This window comes from Mytilus californianus, unplaced genomic scaffold, assembly GCF_021869535.1.
Source record: "Mytilus californianus isolate M0D057914Y unplaced genomic scaffold, xbMytCali1.0.p SCAF_11, whole genome shotgun sequence".
Lineage (NCBI taxonomy): Eukaryota > Metazoa > Mollusca > Bivalvia > Mytilida > Mytilidae > Mytilus > Mytilus californianus.
The window spans coordinates 66,430,413-66,449,574 of NW_026262593.1; the positions used below are offsets into that span (position 1 = coordinate 66,430,413).

Here is a 19,162-nt window from a genome sequence, read left to right on the forward strand (position 1 = left end):
ACCCCTAAACCATACATATTCTGGTTTGTCATGATAAAGCACATCAAATGAAATACAGGGTTAGTCCCCATGGGTCACCCCCATCCCATGCCATTTAAAAAAGTTCTAATATCTTGTAAGTGGTCGAGATCCCCACCCATTAACCATATATATTCTGGTTTGTCAAGCTAAGATGGTTTGAATGATATACAGGGTTAGTCCCCAGGGGTCATCCCGACCCCCTGCCATTTGAGAAAGTTCTAATATCTTGTAAATGGTTGAGATCCCCACCCCTAAACCATATATATTCTGGTTTGTCATGCCAAGATGATTTGAATGATATACAGGGTTAGTCCCCAGGCATCACTAATGCATATAACTTAACTGGACCAAACCAATTTTCACTGGACTTTGCCCAATGTCAGGCGACCCTGGGAATTACGAATTATGGGAGCTTCGTTTGGGAGACTTCGTAACAGCATCCTGTTACAATCATTTCTTGTTTTATATATGAATTAATGTTTGTTTTTATTCTTTAAACATTCTTCATCTGAGTATTTAAATCATTTCTTGCCGTGACATCATCTGAGTATTTAAATCATTTCTTGACGTGACATCATTTCCATTTCAGTTTATACATAATTGTGATGTTTATATTGAAAATAATAAGTGCTATTAATGTTATACCAAAATAAATTTGATTATTATTTTCATGTTGATTTAATAAGTTTTTATGACTCCATTATAACAAGTCCATTTAAATAACCAGTTGTAAAACTTATGCTGGTGATGTGGTCTGTTGTACTGTTCTTCAACAAGACAGCAACCCAACAACAACAATAACCACATGACATCTAGAAGGTGTAACATACAGTCTTCAATAATTAATAGACATTCAATATGACAAGCTCTAAATCGATAAAAAAGTTTACAAAAGTTGAGAATAATAAAGATCTACCATTTCCTTAAATAATGAAAAACATTAAGATGGGACATAAAACTACTACTGATGAGATTAGTCATTTTGGACAGACAGTTTAACATGGGAATGTTTTTAGAGATCTCAAACTTCCCTTTAAACCATATGCGGAAACTGGTCAAAACTAGTCATTTGAGAGCATTAATTTTTGCCATGTAAAGTTTCTGCCAATTACAGTTTTCAAAAGGAGAGGTAAAAACCTAAAAATCGGTAAAACATCATTTAGGGGCAATAACTTCTTCTGTAAATAAGGCTATTTTGGTTGAGGAATATTTATGGAGTTTTCCACAACACGGTAGTGGTTAGATTTTGGTGTGTCAAATTTTGCCAGCTTTTCAAATTTTGACACGGTGGAATTCAAAGTTCAATAAGATTATATCTTAAATTGATGTTATTTTGACACCTGAAATAGAACAAAATTCGTAAGGGTTCCGCGGAACCCAGTGTCTCGCCTACTTTTTCTGTTTAATCGCAGGCTCAACAAAAATGAGGAAGTAAATCAATAAAAATATTCCTCTTGATACTATCTTTTGATTGTAAGAAGCTTCTGTCCAAGTTTGGTAAAAATCCAGGATAGTTTATGAATCTAATAAATGTTTAAAAACTTTAACTGCAGACTGAATGTAATGTTAACTGGAAGAAAACAAAATTTCCTTCTAGATACTAGCATTTGATCATAAACAAGCTTCTGTCCAAGTTTGGTACAAATCCAAAATAGTATAAGAAAGTTATTAAAATTTTAAAAACTTTAACCACAGAGTGAATATACTGTTTCCTGGCAGAAAATCTAAGTCCATTTAAAAGTAAAATACGGAAAAAATGGATTTATTTTTTTACAAAATTTACTTCTAGATACTATCTTATGATCATAAACAAGCTTCTGTCCAAGTTTGGTTCAAACCCAGGATAGTTTAAGAAAGTTATTAAAATTTTAAAAACTTTAACCACAGAGTGAATGTAATATTTCCCGGCAGAAAAACTAAGTCCATTTATAAGTAAAATAAGGAAAAAATGGAATTTTATTTTTACAAAATTTACTTCTGGATACTATCTTATGATCATAAACAAGCTTCTGTCCAAGTTTGGTAGAAATCAAGGATAGTTTAAGAAAGTTATTAAAATTTCAAAAACTTTAACCACAGAGTGAATATTTGTGGACGCCGCCGACAGCGACGCCGACGGAATGTAGGATCGCTATGTCTCGCTTTTTCGACTAAAGTCGAAGGCTCGACAAAAATACAAAAGCATAAGTGACAACCACCATTATAATGTGTCCTTGATTTAAAAAAAAAAAGAATTATCTTCAAAATCTCAGCTAATTATTTGCAATAATTTGACATTATAACTGATCTTAAAGCAATTGGATTACATCAAGGAATTTTATATCTACAAAGGAATGGAAAACGGCTGACTGAAAATCAAAGAAAATTTAATCATGCATCTCAGTATAGGGGATGTGTTACATATTTCCTGTAGCTCTAACTGACTAATTACTGATTTGTTAGCAGATATAGATCTTAACAATAAATCTGACTAGAGTTATCTTACTTTATGAGAGTACTATCCAAGGATTTAAAAATCCTTTTCAAAGTTCATTATACATAAAATTACATTTGCTATAAACAGGTCTCTTTGTAGTCCAATTCTGAAACTGCAGCCGGGTAAAAAATTTGTATAAAGCTTTATATTTCAAAAGTAGACAGACGACTTGGATGCTTCATACATTGCATCAATGCCTAATAATCTGAAATTTTCATCAGTCATACATCCATCGTCCTTGACCTCATTTTCATTGTTAGCAACTGCTCAGAAAAACTACAATTTTTTTTTTAAACATGAATTTTTAACTCGTCTATCAGACAGGGTTCATCTGACCTTAACCTCATTTCAGGGATCAGTGATTAAAGTTTTCATGGTCAAGCCTGTATCAGATACTATAAGCAACAGGTCAACTATATTTGGTATATGGAAAAATTGTAAGATGTGCATGTCTGTCTGGCAAGCTTCATCTGACCTTGACCTCAAGTTCATGGCTCATTTGTCAATGTTATATTATCAGGGTTAAGTCAGTTTCTCAGAGACCAAATGTCTGTCAGACAGGGTTCATCTGCCTTTGACTTCATTTTCATGGTTCATTGATCAATGTGAAGTGTTTGTGGATGTGTATGTTTCTCAGAAACAATAACTACATTTGTTATTTGGAATGATTGCAAAGTGTACATGCCCATCTAGCAGGGTTCATCTGATCTTGACCTCATTTACATGGATCATTGATAATGTTCAAGTTTATGTGATACTTGTAGTAAAACATTTATCTTAAAGATTTTCAACATAAAGAAGAAAGAGACTTAGATTGTATGTACTCTAACAGATCTTTGAAATTTTTTAGTCTCCTCATCTGATTATCACCGCCCCTAGAGTATAGGTAGTTTCACAATAACTCTAAAGCCAGGTTTTAATTGCTGAAAAAATTGATGTTCATTGTTTAGAAATAGGTTTCGTGGAGCACTTGGAGACCCAGCAAAATAAAGAAACATGGAACAGACCTTCAATTTATTAGGTTTCTTCTTTAGTAAGTGTCGTGAGGGAATATGTTGAGTTTTCAAGTCAATTATGAGGGGCCTGATGGGGGGGTCTCATCACGATTCACGAGTTGTTTTTTTTGTCAATCACGATTCACAGAAAATAAATTTCCATGATCACGGATCACGAAAATATAAAAAGAGTATCCCCAATCAATCTCGATAATAGAGATTCAGAAGCTGGTTGTTTGTGTTGTAGATTGGTTCAATTAAGCTACAATCAAATACATTACTGGCTCATTACTTGTTTACGTGTTGAATTCTCCCAGGTTCTAAATTAAATCGTTAAAAACAGTCACATTCTGACTTCTTGTATTGTATCATATAATATTTCTTAGAAGTGTTTTACTGGCGTAAAATACCACGGAACCACGTCTGTGTTTTATCTTGAGACTAAACTCAGAGACTATATAGTACATGTATATATATTTATTTTGTAAATAAAATTTACTGCTGAGCCTGATTGTTCTCCCACTCCTGCTGGTTGTCCCTTGAAGAAAACTAAGACATTCTGGGGTGTCAATAGCATTGTCCGTTTCTTCAGTGTCGTCCACATCTGATTCTGAATCATATTCAGAAACTTGATCGTAGTCCTTGTTACCTTCTTCAGATATTGAAAGAAATGTGATTTGTTCACTTGTGGCACTGTAAGTTGCATTTTTGTACATATTAAGTGGTAATGTGCCAGTGTTGTACATTGTCGTTTGCTGTCGTACTGATCTTTGTCGAACACACTTTCCAAAGTCCTGGGCCCACTCACGCATTTCTCGTTCCTGGTCTTTTGACAGCAGGGCTTTTGGTTTCAAGAGCTCCATTGCACTCAGGGACGACAATGGCATGTCATTTTCAGGAATAGGGTAATAAGAGGAGGGATGCGTAAAGTAGTAGGCAGCCCATAGAACACTCCTTTTTATTCCCTCATACACCGTATTGCTTAAGTTCCGGGAATGTTCTAACATTGTTGGTAATTGGCATTTGAAATGTCCAAGAGCAAGTAAGTTTCAAAGCATACAGTGAGACATGACAACATGTTTATGGGAATTGATGAGTTAACTGACGTTATTTGACTTTGCAAATAACCCAGTTCACTATGGATCATGTCTACGGACTTCAAAGTTTTCAATGATATGGTTCCATCTGGTCCATTAAGTTGTGATCATGGAACTCTTTATTTCCGTAATGGAAAAAAAATCACGAGAACGAAATATATGTCTCAATCACGAAGAACGAACATAAAACTCCAATGAAAACGATTCACGAACAATGCTTTCATCACGAATCACGAAAAATAAATCTGTAGAAAAACGGATCACGATAGCGAAAATGCGCCGATCACGAAGAACGAAAATAACCCATCAGGCCCCTCAATTATCATGTGATAATAATAAACTTAATGCTGAAATGTATATTCCTGTTGTCAAGATGGACACAGTTCCAGGAAGTAAATCTAGCATATTTACCTTTCTAATAATGGAAGATGGCTTTAGACAATTTTGACCCAAATGAAGACTTGTAGTTCTTGACATGTCATCGTTTTGAACCCTGCCAGACCATCTCTATTATTTACATTTATTGAGAAATAAGTCAGAACTGAAATTTGATTCCTCTGAGCTATTTGCAGAAACAGCAGCCATATTCTTTGATGAATAAGAACCTCTATTACCTAGATACCCCTAATAAATATTCCTACATAGTTTGGTTAAAATGTGTTCAATGGTATCAGGAGACTTTTGAAAAACACAGACAGATGCAAAGTGGTGGCAATAGCATATGGACCGTCTGTCCAGTTGAGCTAAAGAGGGTTAGAACATGGTACTGCAAAATCATCAGTGTTACATTACTTCTTCATTCAGAGATTTTACAAATAAACTGAGAACATTGATTTTGATAAGATTTATTACAATAGACTTATACATTAATACTGACATTCACAAAATTAACATAGAGATCTATAAATAAAATTTTTCTTCCAAATCAATATTCTTATGGCAACTTAGAGGTTTAAATATCTGCACAGCACATGATTAATCACCACAAAAACATTTTCAAAATTTGGCAGAAAGCTTTAGAATTATCATTAGCAAAACAGGAAAGGATAAAGGCTTGGCAAGCTAACAGTCTTTTGATATGCTGTAAAATAACCATTTATACCGATTTATCAAATTAACAGTGCTTTTAATGCTTTTTTTCAATCTTAAAGGTTGTAAGATTTTGCCATGGTGTCAGGTCATTTTAGACTTATAAGTTTGACCATTCCTTTGGTATCTTCCTTCTCTCTTTTTTGACAATGAACTAAAGAGTCCTATTCCTACAGCAAGATAAGGACAATCATTATAGTGTCAATCTGAGCAACACTCAAAATATTCACCAATAACGGATATGCATGTCTTTTTAGAAATATATGCCAGGGCAATAAATAATTGCTTACCTTCCAAAACTAATAATAATTGCTAATTGACAAAATATCTAATTATAAAGTTGTTTTAACTACGACACTGATTTTTTTCTACATAGAGCAATTTGCATTGAGATCTTTGAATTAAGAGCTTAAACAGGTTTACTTGAACAAGCTAAAATATTAAATCACATCCACTTTTAAAAATATAGAATCATGTCTCTTTTGTATGATTTTCTAGTTGATTTACAGCTTGTATTAAGTCCTGTATCACACAATCAATATCATCTTTAGTAGTTTCTCTGCCAACTGACAACCTCAATGCATTTCTAGCAACTGATTCAGGAACTCCTATTGCTAACAGAATAGGTGATGGTCTGCAATCAAACAAGAAATGACAGGATTAAAAATGGCCCAGATTAAGACAAAGATTTGAAGTAATTTATATACATGATTGCAATATGCTTTACAAGAAAATAAAAGATATAAAATACATCTGTTCTATTGAAAAAAACCAGATTTATGAATATGCTTTCATTTTTCTGTTTATAATAGTTCAGATCTAGGTGGTCGCTGATCTGACAATTTCGGCTTCTTTGATGTTTTATACTAATATTGGATCGTGTCGCTGTCAATGATTTTAAAATTCTATCTGAAAAAAGCTTGGAAATTATTTTGCAAGTTCAAAAACACAGAGATAAAAATGTTAATGCTTCAAATCAGGAAATTTTTAATGTTTTATTTCTTCTTATTGTGTGTAATATCCACAATAAGCAACTGCGTTAGTGAGAGTCAACATTGTTTATAAATTTAATACATGATATGGAATGAAATAACAATGTGTTAAAATTAGAAGGATATGTGAAAGCAGATATTGCGAGATTATATACACACATTTAATTCTACCCTGGGAATAAGTAATTTAGACTTAAGTCTGTAAATAATGTGAGTTTATAAATAATATGCTATTATTAAATCGAATCAAGTTAATTATCCAGCCAATTAGAATTAACTTTTTCATATACATAAACAGAGATAATAAAATACCTATTTTGTGAATGGCAAGCAGCACCAATACTGGCTTGTAGAATTCTACAGTTAGATAAAACTTTATGACCTAAAATTAAAAAGTCTGAAATCAATATCAAATTAATGTTGAGTGCATTTTTGTGAAGCTTAATTTTCTTTTTTAAAAGTTGCATTTACACCTTCATATCAGAATCTATAATTTACTTTTACTGAAACAAAATGTCCATTTGTAATACTGTAAATTCAGAATTTATTGCAAGGCTTTTATTATAAATGTAAATAATGCGACTGGGTTAGTATTGCAATAATTAAACATCAGTATGCAGATTTTCCTGAAATTGCAATATTTGATCTCACATTTTATGTCCATTCTACAAAAATCAATATGATAAATGCACGCAACAATTTCTGAATTTACAGAATTACCTTCAAGGAAGCATTGTTCAAGGAGAAGATAACTCTTAACTTTTACTTATCTATCTTTTCCACAAATTAAATCTCTTTAGTTTCCAAAATTGATTGACTGAAAGTTACAAAATGCTCTTCAACAAATATTTCATGCAAATTTTTGGCAAAGGGCTTGTTCATTTTGAATGTACTAGACCATTAAAACTTAGCATGGTAGTTCACAAAGTAACAAATCAGCAAAAGGAAAAGCAACATTTTTTTGACAACCAGGCAGACAAAGACAAGTTTTCCCTCTGCTCTTAAATGATGTCTGCTTAATGCAGAAAACACAAACATTTATAAAAATCATCATTTAACTTCTAGGGGGTGTTTAACGACCTTGACTACCCATGAGGGTCTCGCACACTTGGTAAGAGCAATAACTCCTACAAGGAGTTAACTGGCGATTTCAGCAATATTGACTTATTTTGGAAATTGTCTTGCTGATCATCTTTGGTTTTTTAAAGTTGTTACCTATCTATTGTAGTTTTCAAGTCAATAGGCAAAAATACAAAAAATTGTCATTTAAAGGGCAATAACTCCTATCAGAAGTCATCTGACAGACAGAAGGTAGAGCTCAACATTCTGAACATTTTTGCCATGTCATATTTTCTTTATTTATAGCCATCTGACACCTTTTTTTTAACAAGATATCTAAATAAAGATTGTGGCCAAATTTGGTTAAATTTGGCTCAGTAGTTTCAAAGGAAAGATTTTTGTAAAAGTTCACGGACGACAAAGACGGACACCAAGTGATGGGAAAAGCTCACACTGGCCCTTTAGGCCAGGTGAGCTAAAAAGGTAAGAACCCAAATTATACATGAATTTATTTGGTACTGAGAAATTATTTTTAATCCTGAGATGCTTTTTTATTTTTTATGGATTTCAAGGGAATTCGTGAACCATTGAATTTCTTTAGGTTTGTTTGCAGAATTTGTCATAAGTACAAAATAAAGATTTTTAAAAGTACATTTTTTTCTCAATTGATGAAGAGTGGTCCCCACAAAAATAAAAGACTCATCTGTATATAACTTACCCTGTAATTTGTCACTCAGAATGGATACATTACAAGTATTTGGTAGTCTTTCACTGGAGGGAAATTTACCATTCAAATGGATCCTATCTTTGAAGGCTTCCTGAATCAAATATATACTTATTTCTGAAAACAAAAGGCCCTATTAATTGTTCTTTGATTGATGTATATACACTTCGATTTTTTTTTTAATTTGTGTATTTTATTGGTTTTTTTTTCCATTATGGATTTTTTAACTGTTAAAAGAACATGACAATTTTTAGCTTTTCTAACTTTGTGATAACAGAAATTGAACAAAAAAACAAAAATGAAAAATGGCAGCCATGTTTGTAGCAAGTGCTATATATGTGGACAGTATAAATTTAAAAATGAATAATGTGACATTAAATTTACTTTTTTTCATTCCTCCAATGTTAAATAGATGTACAGTTGTTTACAAGAAAAGAGATGATTTTCAATTGTTAACTTTCCAGTTATATAAATCACAATATACCAGCAGCATCTGCATGTGAAGTATATATCTCCCAGTTGATAAGTTATTCAAGTTTTTGTTTCCCCCCCTCATGATTTCCTTGATAGAGGGTTGCTGCTTATAAGAAAACTTTTGAACCAAGGGTTCCTATTGGTAAAGTAGAAGTCATCCCTTCAAAAGTTTTTACAGACATCATCATGATTTAGTTGACTGTTTTCATGATGACCACAGACTTGTTCCAATTATTGTAGCCACAATCCCATACTCTTTTCTCGATTATGTCATCACATAATGTGACATTTGTACTTGCCATGAACATTATGACAAGAGCCACTAGCTGAGATCATCACAAGGTTGGGTTTGTGTTGCTCAGTCTGTTGTTTTCAGTGTAGTATTTTATAGACTATTGTTTGTCTTTTTATAGTTTATCTTTTTGATCATGGTAATGTCTCCAGGTCTTTTCCTTTCAAATTTTTATTTCCCCCCTGACATATTCTGTCTGTTTTAAACAACTCTATTTAAAAATGTTCACAAATGAAATGAAAACTAAACTTGCCTGTAACTTGATCTCCAGATAATCCCTGACTGAAGATAAATGATTCTTGTAACAAATGATATTCTTTACTACAAGCTCAGCTGCCTAGAAAACAGTTGTGCTTATTTTGGTAAAAACAGTTATTTTTTAATCAATAATATTTTATTCATGACAAATAATACATATAGAGAACAATACAGCCGATTTATATAATTATGTATTTGCTAATGTATCTTGGTATCATCTTGAAGCACCTTATGTGTGCTTAAGTTGTAAAACATTGTCGTGTCATTTCTGAAAATAAAATGGCTACAGCAAAGCTTCTTCAAGGTATGACCTAATTTGAATAAAATCAGTGATATCAATGTAAGCATAATGAAACGTTTCTTGTATACACCATAGAAAAAGTAATAAAATTTGTGCTATATTATAACATTATAATATGCTGCTGTAATGATAGATTTATTACATTGCATCAACCCAAAAAAGTGTTTCTAAGGAATTCTTGTGCATGTTAGTTTCGGTATTCTTACACACATCTTAAGCAGTTGCAACCCAACTTCAGCAAATTGGCAAAAAAAACATAAAGTGCTATAAAGATGTGACAATGATACATTTAATTAAAAGCTTACCTTTCCTAAACCAGCTATCATTACTGTGTTTTCTGTTCTGCAAAAAACAATGATTGTTTTTATTATACATATACATTTCATACTTATGAAAAAAAATATTGAAAATTTTTAATTATTGCCATGACAGCAACAATGATAACATTTTGCCATATTGAGAGCAGTAACTGACTTGAACTGTATAGGAATTTCAGATCAAAATGAAAAGTAACTTTATTTTTTCAAATGATGATTAGGGAGTAAAGTTATAAATGACTTTATTAAATTTATCATATAGTTACTCTTAGTTTAATTATCCTTTACATTTTGAAAGCATCATTAAATGTTCTCCAGACATTAGTTTTGGATAAATCAGTACTTATATTTAAGAATTGTGCATTACAGATTTCTTTAGAGCTTCAAACTTCTTTCATTTATTACAAAACTTCAAAAAGTCCCATTTTGAGATCTTCACATTAATATTTATATATAAACCAAAAAAACATGTGAGAATTTTATATCGCTTGATATCAACTCAAGTAATCTGATTTCAATACAATAATAAATGTGCCTATGACGAGTTTATTATTACTACCCAGTATTCAAATTAAATAACGAGTTGTTAAACCTATTTCTCTTATGGTAAACATTTTCTTTGTGTTATCCCCTATGGTAAATATTCTATTTGTGTTAAATACAAAATTCTGTGAATCGTTGACCTGTTCTTTAGCACATACCAGTATGACATCATGTCTTTTTCAGGTGCCAAACTTGAACATCAGACATTTTGTTTCTTTTTGTACACTTCAGAATGAAAGAAAATTTGACAAAAAGAAGATTTTCAGGTAATTAGTGTGAGTGTTTTGTATATTATTGAAGAAATTGAATCATTGTAAGTTTACTTTCTACCTATTTCAAATCATTAAAGGGGTTTAAAAAAAACAATATACTCTTTTACCACTTTGTTAGTTTATAACGAATATTCTTGGTTCACCTGAAACTAATCAAACATTAAATTACTGCACTCAGTACAGTTGTAAATGATATTTCAGATGTATATACACATTCTATCTTAATCTACTATTTTAATTTGTTTGTGAAGTATTCAATTAACTTTTCTTTTTAGTGATTACGGAAACATGGCATGTACTAACCCAGGTCTATAATTTCTCTCTTGTCCACCTCCATATAACATTGGGTATAATGGAACATCTTTATTACCAAGGTTTCTAACATATATGGCTCCTATCCTTGGACCATAAAACTAAGAAAACATGTTGAAAATATAAACACTTACTTTCTATTATTATTATAAAATGAGATAAAACCATATATTTTTATTTTCTCTCCTACCCCTGCAACACCCAACCCCTCCCAAATATGTATCTTATGGAACCTTTTTAATTCTGTTAAATATTTTATAATGTTATCATTCAAATCAAAGAGTTTGGGTCATTTTGGTGGTTATGAATTTGTTAGCTAATTTCCCTTTAAGGTACAGTTTGAAAACGGAAATGGAAATCAAGAACAAAACCATGTCCGTACCTGTATCTTGAAGAACATAAAGCGCTATAAAGATTAAATAGTCTTGAGGGTAAGAACAATGTCAATGGTCAACCCATCAAAATGCATGAATACTGTAGTTCCCATTATAGTCAAGACAATTCTCAGACTAAAAAATGGCTTTATCTTAATAGCACTGAAATTATTACTAATTGCAGAAAGATTTGCATGTTGTGTAGGGACTGTCCTTTATTTGGTAAGTATCTAAATATAGATACTGGCCATATCAAGACAGACAGGAGAGAAAGATTTTAGAATATCATAACAATGAATAAGTTCAGACAGTAGATGCCAAGTGATGGAAAAAAAATATGATGAAGACTCAGGTAATGGTCAAATGAACTTCTATGGTATCTAAATTTTGATCTCAAAGCTCCAAAAATTTAGACAAAATGGAGCTTTTGCATATTTTTTCCCCCAGTAAATTAGAATTCATGACCAAGAACTTGTTTGTTGATGAAATTTAAAATTTATTAAAAAAGAAAAAAAATCTGTGACAAGATACCATAAGATACCAAATTTGGTTGACTTAAGAATTAAAGGAATCAAAAACTACTAGGGATGTCAACTCGGCGTAGAATTACTAATCTAGTACTGGTTGGTCTTACTGAGCGATACTTGAGCACTCGCTCTGGAAAATGTCATCAAAATGGGAACACAATTATATGCATTTCACACTTTGAGGGTCGTTGTTTAATGGACGAAAAAAACCTCTACTTTATTATCTGGGACCAGATCAGTAATAATCACAGGAATTATATACCATAATTAATAACTAAATTTTACTTGCACTACTTAAGTAAACAATAATCTAATTAATAGTTTAATAAAAACCTATTTAATATATTAATGATCAATATTCTAATGATTACAAGGTCAAACCAGATCAAACCAGATTAAATAAACATATCAGTATTGAGTATAATAAGTATGTTATCGTAAAGAGAACACTTTTAATGATCAACAAAGGCATGAGGAGTAGAAGTCCCTGATACGTTCAACCATTCACTGAGGGTCACCACAGGGTGCAACAAATGTGTTATTATACAGACATATTATCTTGATAACTGCTTCCGGGGAGAGTCAGGTTCGCAACTTTGAAACTTACAGTCTTGCAGACAAAAATATTTGCAACGACCGTACCGTTGTGGCGGAATGGCAAAAACACGTTTAGCCAAATGTTTAATCCTAGTGTGACGGGATTGCTTCCCTTAGAACATGCAGAAGATACTTAGTCAGCCAAAAGTGGTTGAGCTAGGGAAGTACTTCTTTAGCTCAGTTGGTAAGAGCACTGCCTTGTAACACAGAGGTACCGGGTTTGAGTCCCGGTGGAGACAATGTGATTTTCTTATAAGAATCATGCTCTCGATCTGGTAACATTTGGTGCCCAACTAAAAAACCCACGGTAGTTAGAGAGGATTTCTAGCTAGGGTATGTGTTGTTTGAGTCATAATGGTATGATAACTCTTGAGGTGGGGGAAGTGTGACAGGATTGCTTCCCTTAGAACATGCAGTAGATACTTAGTCAGCCAAAAGCGGTTGAGCTAGGGAAGTACTTCTTTAGCTCAGTCGGTTAAAGCACTGCCTTGTAACACAGAGGTACCAGGTTAGAGTCCCGGTGGAGACAATGTGATTTTCTCATAAGAATCATGCACTCCGGTTACACTAGCATAGCTGTCAACTGACCCGTATTCTGCGGGTTACACCCAAGAATTTCCCCCTTCATACCGTTTTTTTTAAATACCCGCCGGGTATTCAAATAGCCCGGGATATCAGAAAATAACCTGTTTTCACCCGTATTTCTGAACGGTATTGTTTCTGGTATTTAGAAGTCAAATATACTTTCGGTTTTCTCTGCATTTTTCCTTTGAAAAGGTAAACAATTGAAATTAGAATTTGCTTATTTACCGTGCCAATGACAGCTATCATAACATTACATTTGATTGAAAAGTAACAATTCGAGGATTGTTTGTTAATTTTACCAAAGAAAGTTGAAGCCAGTCAAGCTTGACATACAATTCTATGTCCTGATTAAAAGATTTGCCGTTTGCAAATATCAAATATCCTGTAAAAATCATTTTAAAACAATTTGAACCTTTTAATACATTTCTGTTGAAGAGAATAATTTTGTTATCGCTTAAATGTAAAAGCTTTAAATCAAATCCATATGCTCTAGATATTACACTGAAAGGAAACCCACTAACTTCTTTCTATTTATCTTCCTCCTGTGTATAGGAGCACATAAGCTATAATTGATTTCTAATTACATGTAAAGCTGGGGTTTATGATATTCATTAATAATAAGAAGTAAACTAGTGTGAATAAAACAATAAAGGACATTGCTTTAGAAAGATATTTAATTAATAATAAATAATTATATACTTAACAAATACAAAAGTGATTATTTTTAGGAAACTCAGTGGTACATGTATATGTTATAGTATATAAAAAAAACCTCTCAATACTAAAATTGAACCGAAAAAGTTCGTATGCGTTATGACCTGACGTTTTTTTCTTCAATGCAGGTCATGACTTGCATTTTCAGTTTCAGAGGTTGATAGGTATGCACTAGGAAAGCTTCTCTCCTGTATTGCCCACCTTTTTTGCAGAGGCGTTTCAAATGACAATTAAGTACAAACATATATGTAACGAAACATATGTAAACCAATAATAATCAGTGATAACAATTTAATTCTATGGAAGGCGTTCTCAAGAAAATCAATTTTATGAAAAGAAGCAGACAGTGTGTCCATACAAGAAACCGATTAGTTGAGTATCATATTGGTAATCAATACTCGGTACTACCGAGTGATACTTGAGTACTCGAGTACTTGTTGACATCCCTAATAACTACTCAAAATTAATGCTACACACAGAATAATTTTTGTGTTAAGAAATGGTAAGATTAATAATACTTCAATCATTAACATACCTTATGTCCAACAACAGTTAAATAATCAACACCTAAATCTTCAACATCAACTTCTATTTTCCCGATGGCCTGGGCTGCATCAGTGTGAAGTAATATCTTAGGTAAAATTCTCCTTGATTGATTGATTTGTCTTAATTTTTCTGATATCATTTTGATTGGCTGAAAAATCATAAATACAAATGTCCTCATCTATATAATAATGAGAAATAAAGATATTACCTCCTTTTAAATAGAGTATTAAAAAGTTCACATATGATCACAGAGTTAAACTGAAGTGAGCTTGCAAAATTATACCCTCACTCTAATTTTCTTTAAATAACACACACACTAACACACAGACATTTTTATTCAGAAACTGCATGCATAAATTTTATAATTTTAAACACAGATGACAGATTGAATATATTAAGGGAACTAAAAAACTGTTTCTCAAATGTTGCCTATCCTTAAATAAAGGCAACAGTAGTATACCGCTGTTCAATAGTCATAAATTGATTAAGCGAAAACAAATCCGGGTTACAAACTAAAACCAAGGGAAACAAATCAACTATAAGAGGAAAACAATGGAACAACAGAAACACTGAACTGCAACAAAAACAAAAGCCAACATACATAGAAACGGACTGTTTGATACCTTAAAATGAACAATTCAGTTTTACACATTTTAATTTTCCTTCATTTTGAAAACTAAATATTTCTATACCAGAAACATTAAAAATAAACTACAGAATATGTACATTCCAATCGTTATCTTTCTGTTAAAGTGTTCACTTTAAGACAACAATATATATATATATGTTTGTTGGGCATTTAATCTTTCTCATTACGTTGAGCAAGGGATGAATAAATGTTATTTCGGGTCATTTCCATATTGCAACTTTAAATAAATATGATAAATGATAAAATTATTACAATTCTGTTGGTAGGGCTGAATAATGTACATAAAAATTCAGATGGATGCTTGAATAATATCAAGTGGGCACAATGACTTTGTCAGTTCAAGGACGCAGTTTGTCCATAAATCATTTAATGAAATCAAAATCATACTATAGTCAAAGGTTGTTTTCTGGTAATGGAACTTATATGAATCAAACATATTAGCCCAACCAGTTCAATTATTTTTTTTATATACATGTATGCAAATGTTGAATCAGATTTTACAAATATTTCTGAGGGCAAAAGAATGTTCAATATATTTTTTATGCCACTTTAAATTACCAAAAGGTAATTATACCTGTATAACACCTGTTTCATTATTAGCCATCATAACAGTAATCATACATGTCGAAGGTCTGATTGCAGACAACACATCATCTACATCTACCTGTCCTGTCTTACTGGAGGCAGGTACAAATGTAACACCTGAAAAAGATTCATTATGCTAGTTAATTAACATAACAGCATAAAAAACTAGCTCATATAGGATTAAGGGAAATAGTTTCGAATTAGGTAGCACTCCACAGTTAGAAAATAAAATTAAAATTGAACCACAAAATGTTTAATCATCTTCTATTCCTGGCTTTCTAATACATTATAAAGCCAACAACTGTTTGTGTCATACATGTGCATATGTATGTAATCAGTATCTTCCATAGATTTGATTTTCAAGTTAAAATGGTGAAATATAATTCCTTTTGTGTATCCATGGCAACATTCTGCTTTTATTTACCATAAAATATTGCAAAGAGGGGCATAAAAATGTCACATATTCCCCCAAAATTTAGTTCAAACTAAAATTTCAATGCCTTTGAGTGATACATTTTCCCAAATTGTTGACATTAATCTACCAAATGATCAAATAAAAAATGGGTGTCTTTCGCCTCATTTTTTCGTAAAATTTAATCATGAAGTTCGTGCGACAAAAAGTTGCAAAAAACCATTACAATAATTGCCGGACCAATGTTTGGTATGGATATGAAAATACGGACTGTCATACAGAAAACAGCCCATAATACATACATTACACAATCTTGATGTTCCTATAAACCCACTATGAAGGCTATTTTAATCTTCAGTTATCCAAAAATGAATTTTATTGCACACTACCTCTCATATTTGAAAAATCCACAGGGGCCAAAATCCGAAACTACACATTTAACTGTGGTATGCTACCTTAACCCTATTTAAAAAAAGAGTAAATTTGTAAGCTTGTTCATCATTGCAAGAAATGTTAATGTTTCTCCATCAATTTAATTAATAGCAATCTATGAATGAAATTAGCCAGTTATCTGATGCATATATATGGCCAAATCTGGAAATTAGTTAATTAGTCTCAGATTTGTAATAATTTCAAAACCATGCAGAAGGCCATTCCTTTTAACTGAAACAGAAACAACTTAGTGAATACCTTCTAAGTAGCATTTATTTTCTCCAACATGACCTTACAAGATTTACACTTAATAGAACTACTTAGTAAATTTACTTGCTGTTCCTTCCTCTGCAAGATGTTCTAATACCAGTTTTACCGAGTCATGTTCTAGATTTGATGTGATAAAATGTGGAAGTTTGTCATGATTATCTCCCCCTGCATAGCCATTGGACATGTCATGATAGGCGTATTTCACTGCTGTCTGTATTATCATGTTATTTCCCTAAAACATAAAATACACAGTTTTATCCTTAACCTTATTTCAATTGTTACGGTAGGCAAAGTGTGTTGATTTGACAAAAACCTTTCAACATGTAAATCTAAAATTAATCATTCAAAATATTTTTTTGATAAATTTAATCATTTACTGCTAATTTAGATGCAGTTAAACAATAGAAACAACTTCAAAGATATTGACTGATGTCTGTTCAGGTGAACAGGTAAATCTTTTATTTATATTCTGTCTTAGTGCTCCATATATGTTTTTCAGTGTTAGCAGTTTAAATAGCATTGTGTTGTTTTTATAACTATTATTTGCATGCTGCATGCTTTTTTTATTTGTTGCCTATAAAAAGGTTGCCTAAACCTCAAATTTTTTCTTCATTATTTGAAAGTGTCATTATTGTGTCTGTTTCAACTAAACATCAGGTGAATGAAATTTTTCAGGTAATGACTGGAAAATATGACATTTTTTTAATGCATGCAGACATCATGTGAAAAGGGCCATTTTCAAATCAAGAACCCAACAGTCATTTTCCATTTGTTCCATCTATTGATTTGTTAAAGTGTTTCCATTTATTGTCAGAGTACTTTCCATGGTAATGCTTAAACTTAAGATTGAAACATTTGATATTTTTTATTCTTACCTCTGTTCCACCAGATGTAAAAATGATATCTGGAAAAAAAGTATTTACGGTGTTATAAGTAGTTATTTCCCCTTTTTGCAAGCAATGACACATTATGTTTTAATCAACCCTAAGAAGCATAGCATTCAAAAGTATCGAGTAATAACATTTATTTCTTTAATACAAATTTGGAAAAGTATACATTACACAACAGATCATGATACACCCTCCTCCTTATATTTCTATGACAAAATCCGAAAATATTAAAAAAATTTAAGGGAGATTTAAGGGAGAAAGTTTTTACTGGTTGCAGCATTGTTATAATCTTTAGTTAGACTAGGGGAAAGAAAATCTTGACATTGGGCAAGACACAACTCAAAAATTGTCAATATTTTCACAGAATTAATTCCTATAATTCAACAACAGAGGCAAAGCAGATCGGATTCGTCAGAGAGGGAGATACTGGTCATGCAACAAAGTCACAACAGCACTTCATCTTGGACAAAGGCAGTGAATGGAACATGAGGGCTGACATTGGCAAGAAGCTTGTGTTTCCAGAATGCGTACAGTCAACCCTACACCCAGACATTGTAGTTTGGTCACAGTCGTCAAAGATGATAGTTGCAATAAAACTGACAGTTCCTTGGGAAGAGAGATGTGAAGAGTGTTGATAAATTGTGATTCGTTTCTTTCATTCAAATTTGAGTCTATATTTTATAATAACCGACACATGGCTAATTATCTATAGATGTATTTATAAACCGGATGTTGTGTCTGTAATTAGATATTCCTTTGTCTACAATACACATCATGATAGCAAGTTGATGTTGTTATTCTGCCTGAAGCAATTCTTGTATTAATGAGCCTTCCTGTCTGATTATACCCCCAAATAACATGGTGGCAGCGGTGAGCAACGTCTGAAACGTTATAAAACTAACATTTATCATAAACATTTTGCGTAAGTGGTCCTGAAAGCACCATCACAAAATAATCATTCTCCACGTGGTTGAAAGACGCTGAATCAGCAATGGCCGAGGCTTTAACAAACACTTTCCGTCTACCCCCACAATTAAATGTGACAGAAGGAAATGTGTCAGAAAACTTTAAGAAATGGAAACGGCAAGTTGAAATATATCTTGTGGCTAGCGGAGCTGTAAAAAAGGACGGTGCAGTCCAAGTAGCGATAATTTTGAATTGCGCCGGTCCCAACATTGTAGACATATTTGACCAAATTCAGTGGACAGAGGGAGGTGATGAAAAGAAACCCGACAAACTTTTCGAAAAACTAGAGGCCTACTGCAATCCAAGAAAAAATGAAGTTCTAGAGTCCCATAGATTTTGGATGGTACCATATCAAGAACCTTTTGACAATTTCTTAACTGAATTGAGAACTAG

At 32.3% G+C, this 19,162-nt stretch overlaps 1 protein-coding gene across 3 annotated transcripts in view; it reads right to left on the reverse strand.

The window, feature by feature from the left end:
• Nucleotides 1-5,418: 5,418 nt before the first annotated feature.
• LOC127720561 (selenocysteine lyase-like) overlaps nt 5,419-19,162 on the reverse strand; it is a 42,008-nt gene continuing 28,264 nt past the window's right edge. For all 3 annotated transcript variants that reach the window (XM_052227168.1, XM_052227170.1, XM_052227169.1), the window contains 10 exons: nt 17,789-17,817; nt 16,977-17,145; nt 15,789-15,916; nt 14,555-14,713; nt 11,214-11,323; nt 10,084-10,120; nt 9,473-9,556; nt 8,448-8,547; nt 6,983-7,052; nt 5,419-6,312 (listed from right to left, as the gene is read on the reverse strand). In XM_052227168.1, coding sequence (XP_052083128.1) covers nt 6,150-6,312; nt 6,983-7,052; nt 8,448-8,547; nt 9,473-9,556; nt 10,084-10,120; nt 11,214-11,323; nt 14,555-14,713; nt 15,789-15,916; nt 16,977-17,145; nt 17,789-17,817 — 1,049 coding nt within the window. In that variant the 3' untranslated portion in view covers nt 5,419-6,149. The remainder of the gene's footprint in view (nt 6,313-6,982; nt 7,053-8,447; nt 8,548-9,472; nt 9,557-10,083; nt 10,121-11,213; nt 11,324-14,554; nt 14,714-15,788; nt 15,917-16,976; nt 17,146-17,788; nt 17,818-19,162) is intronic.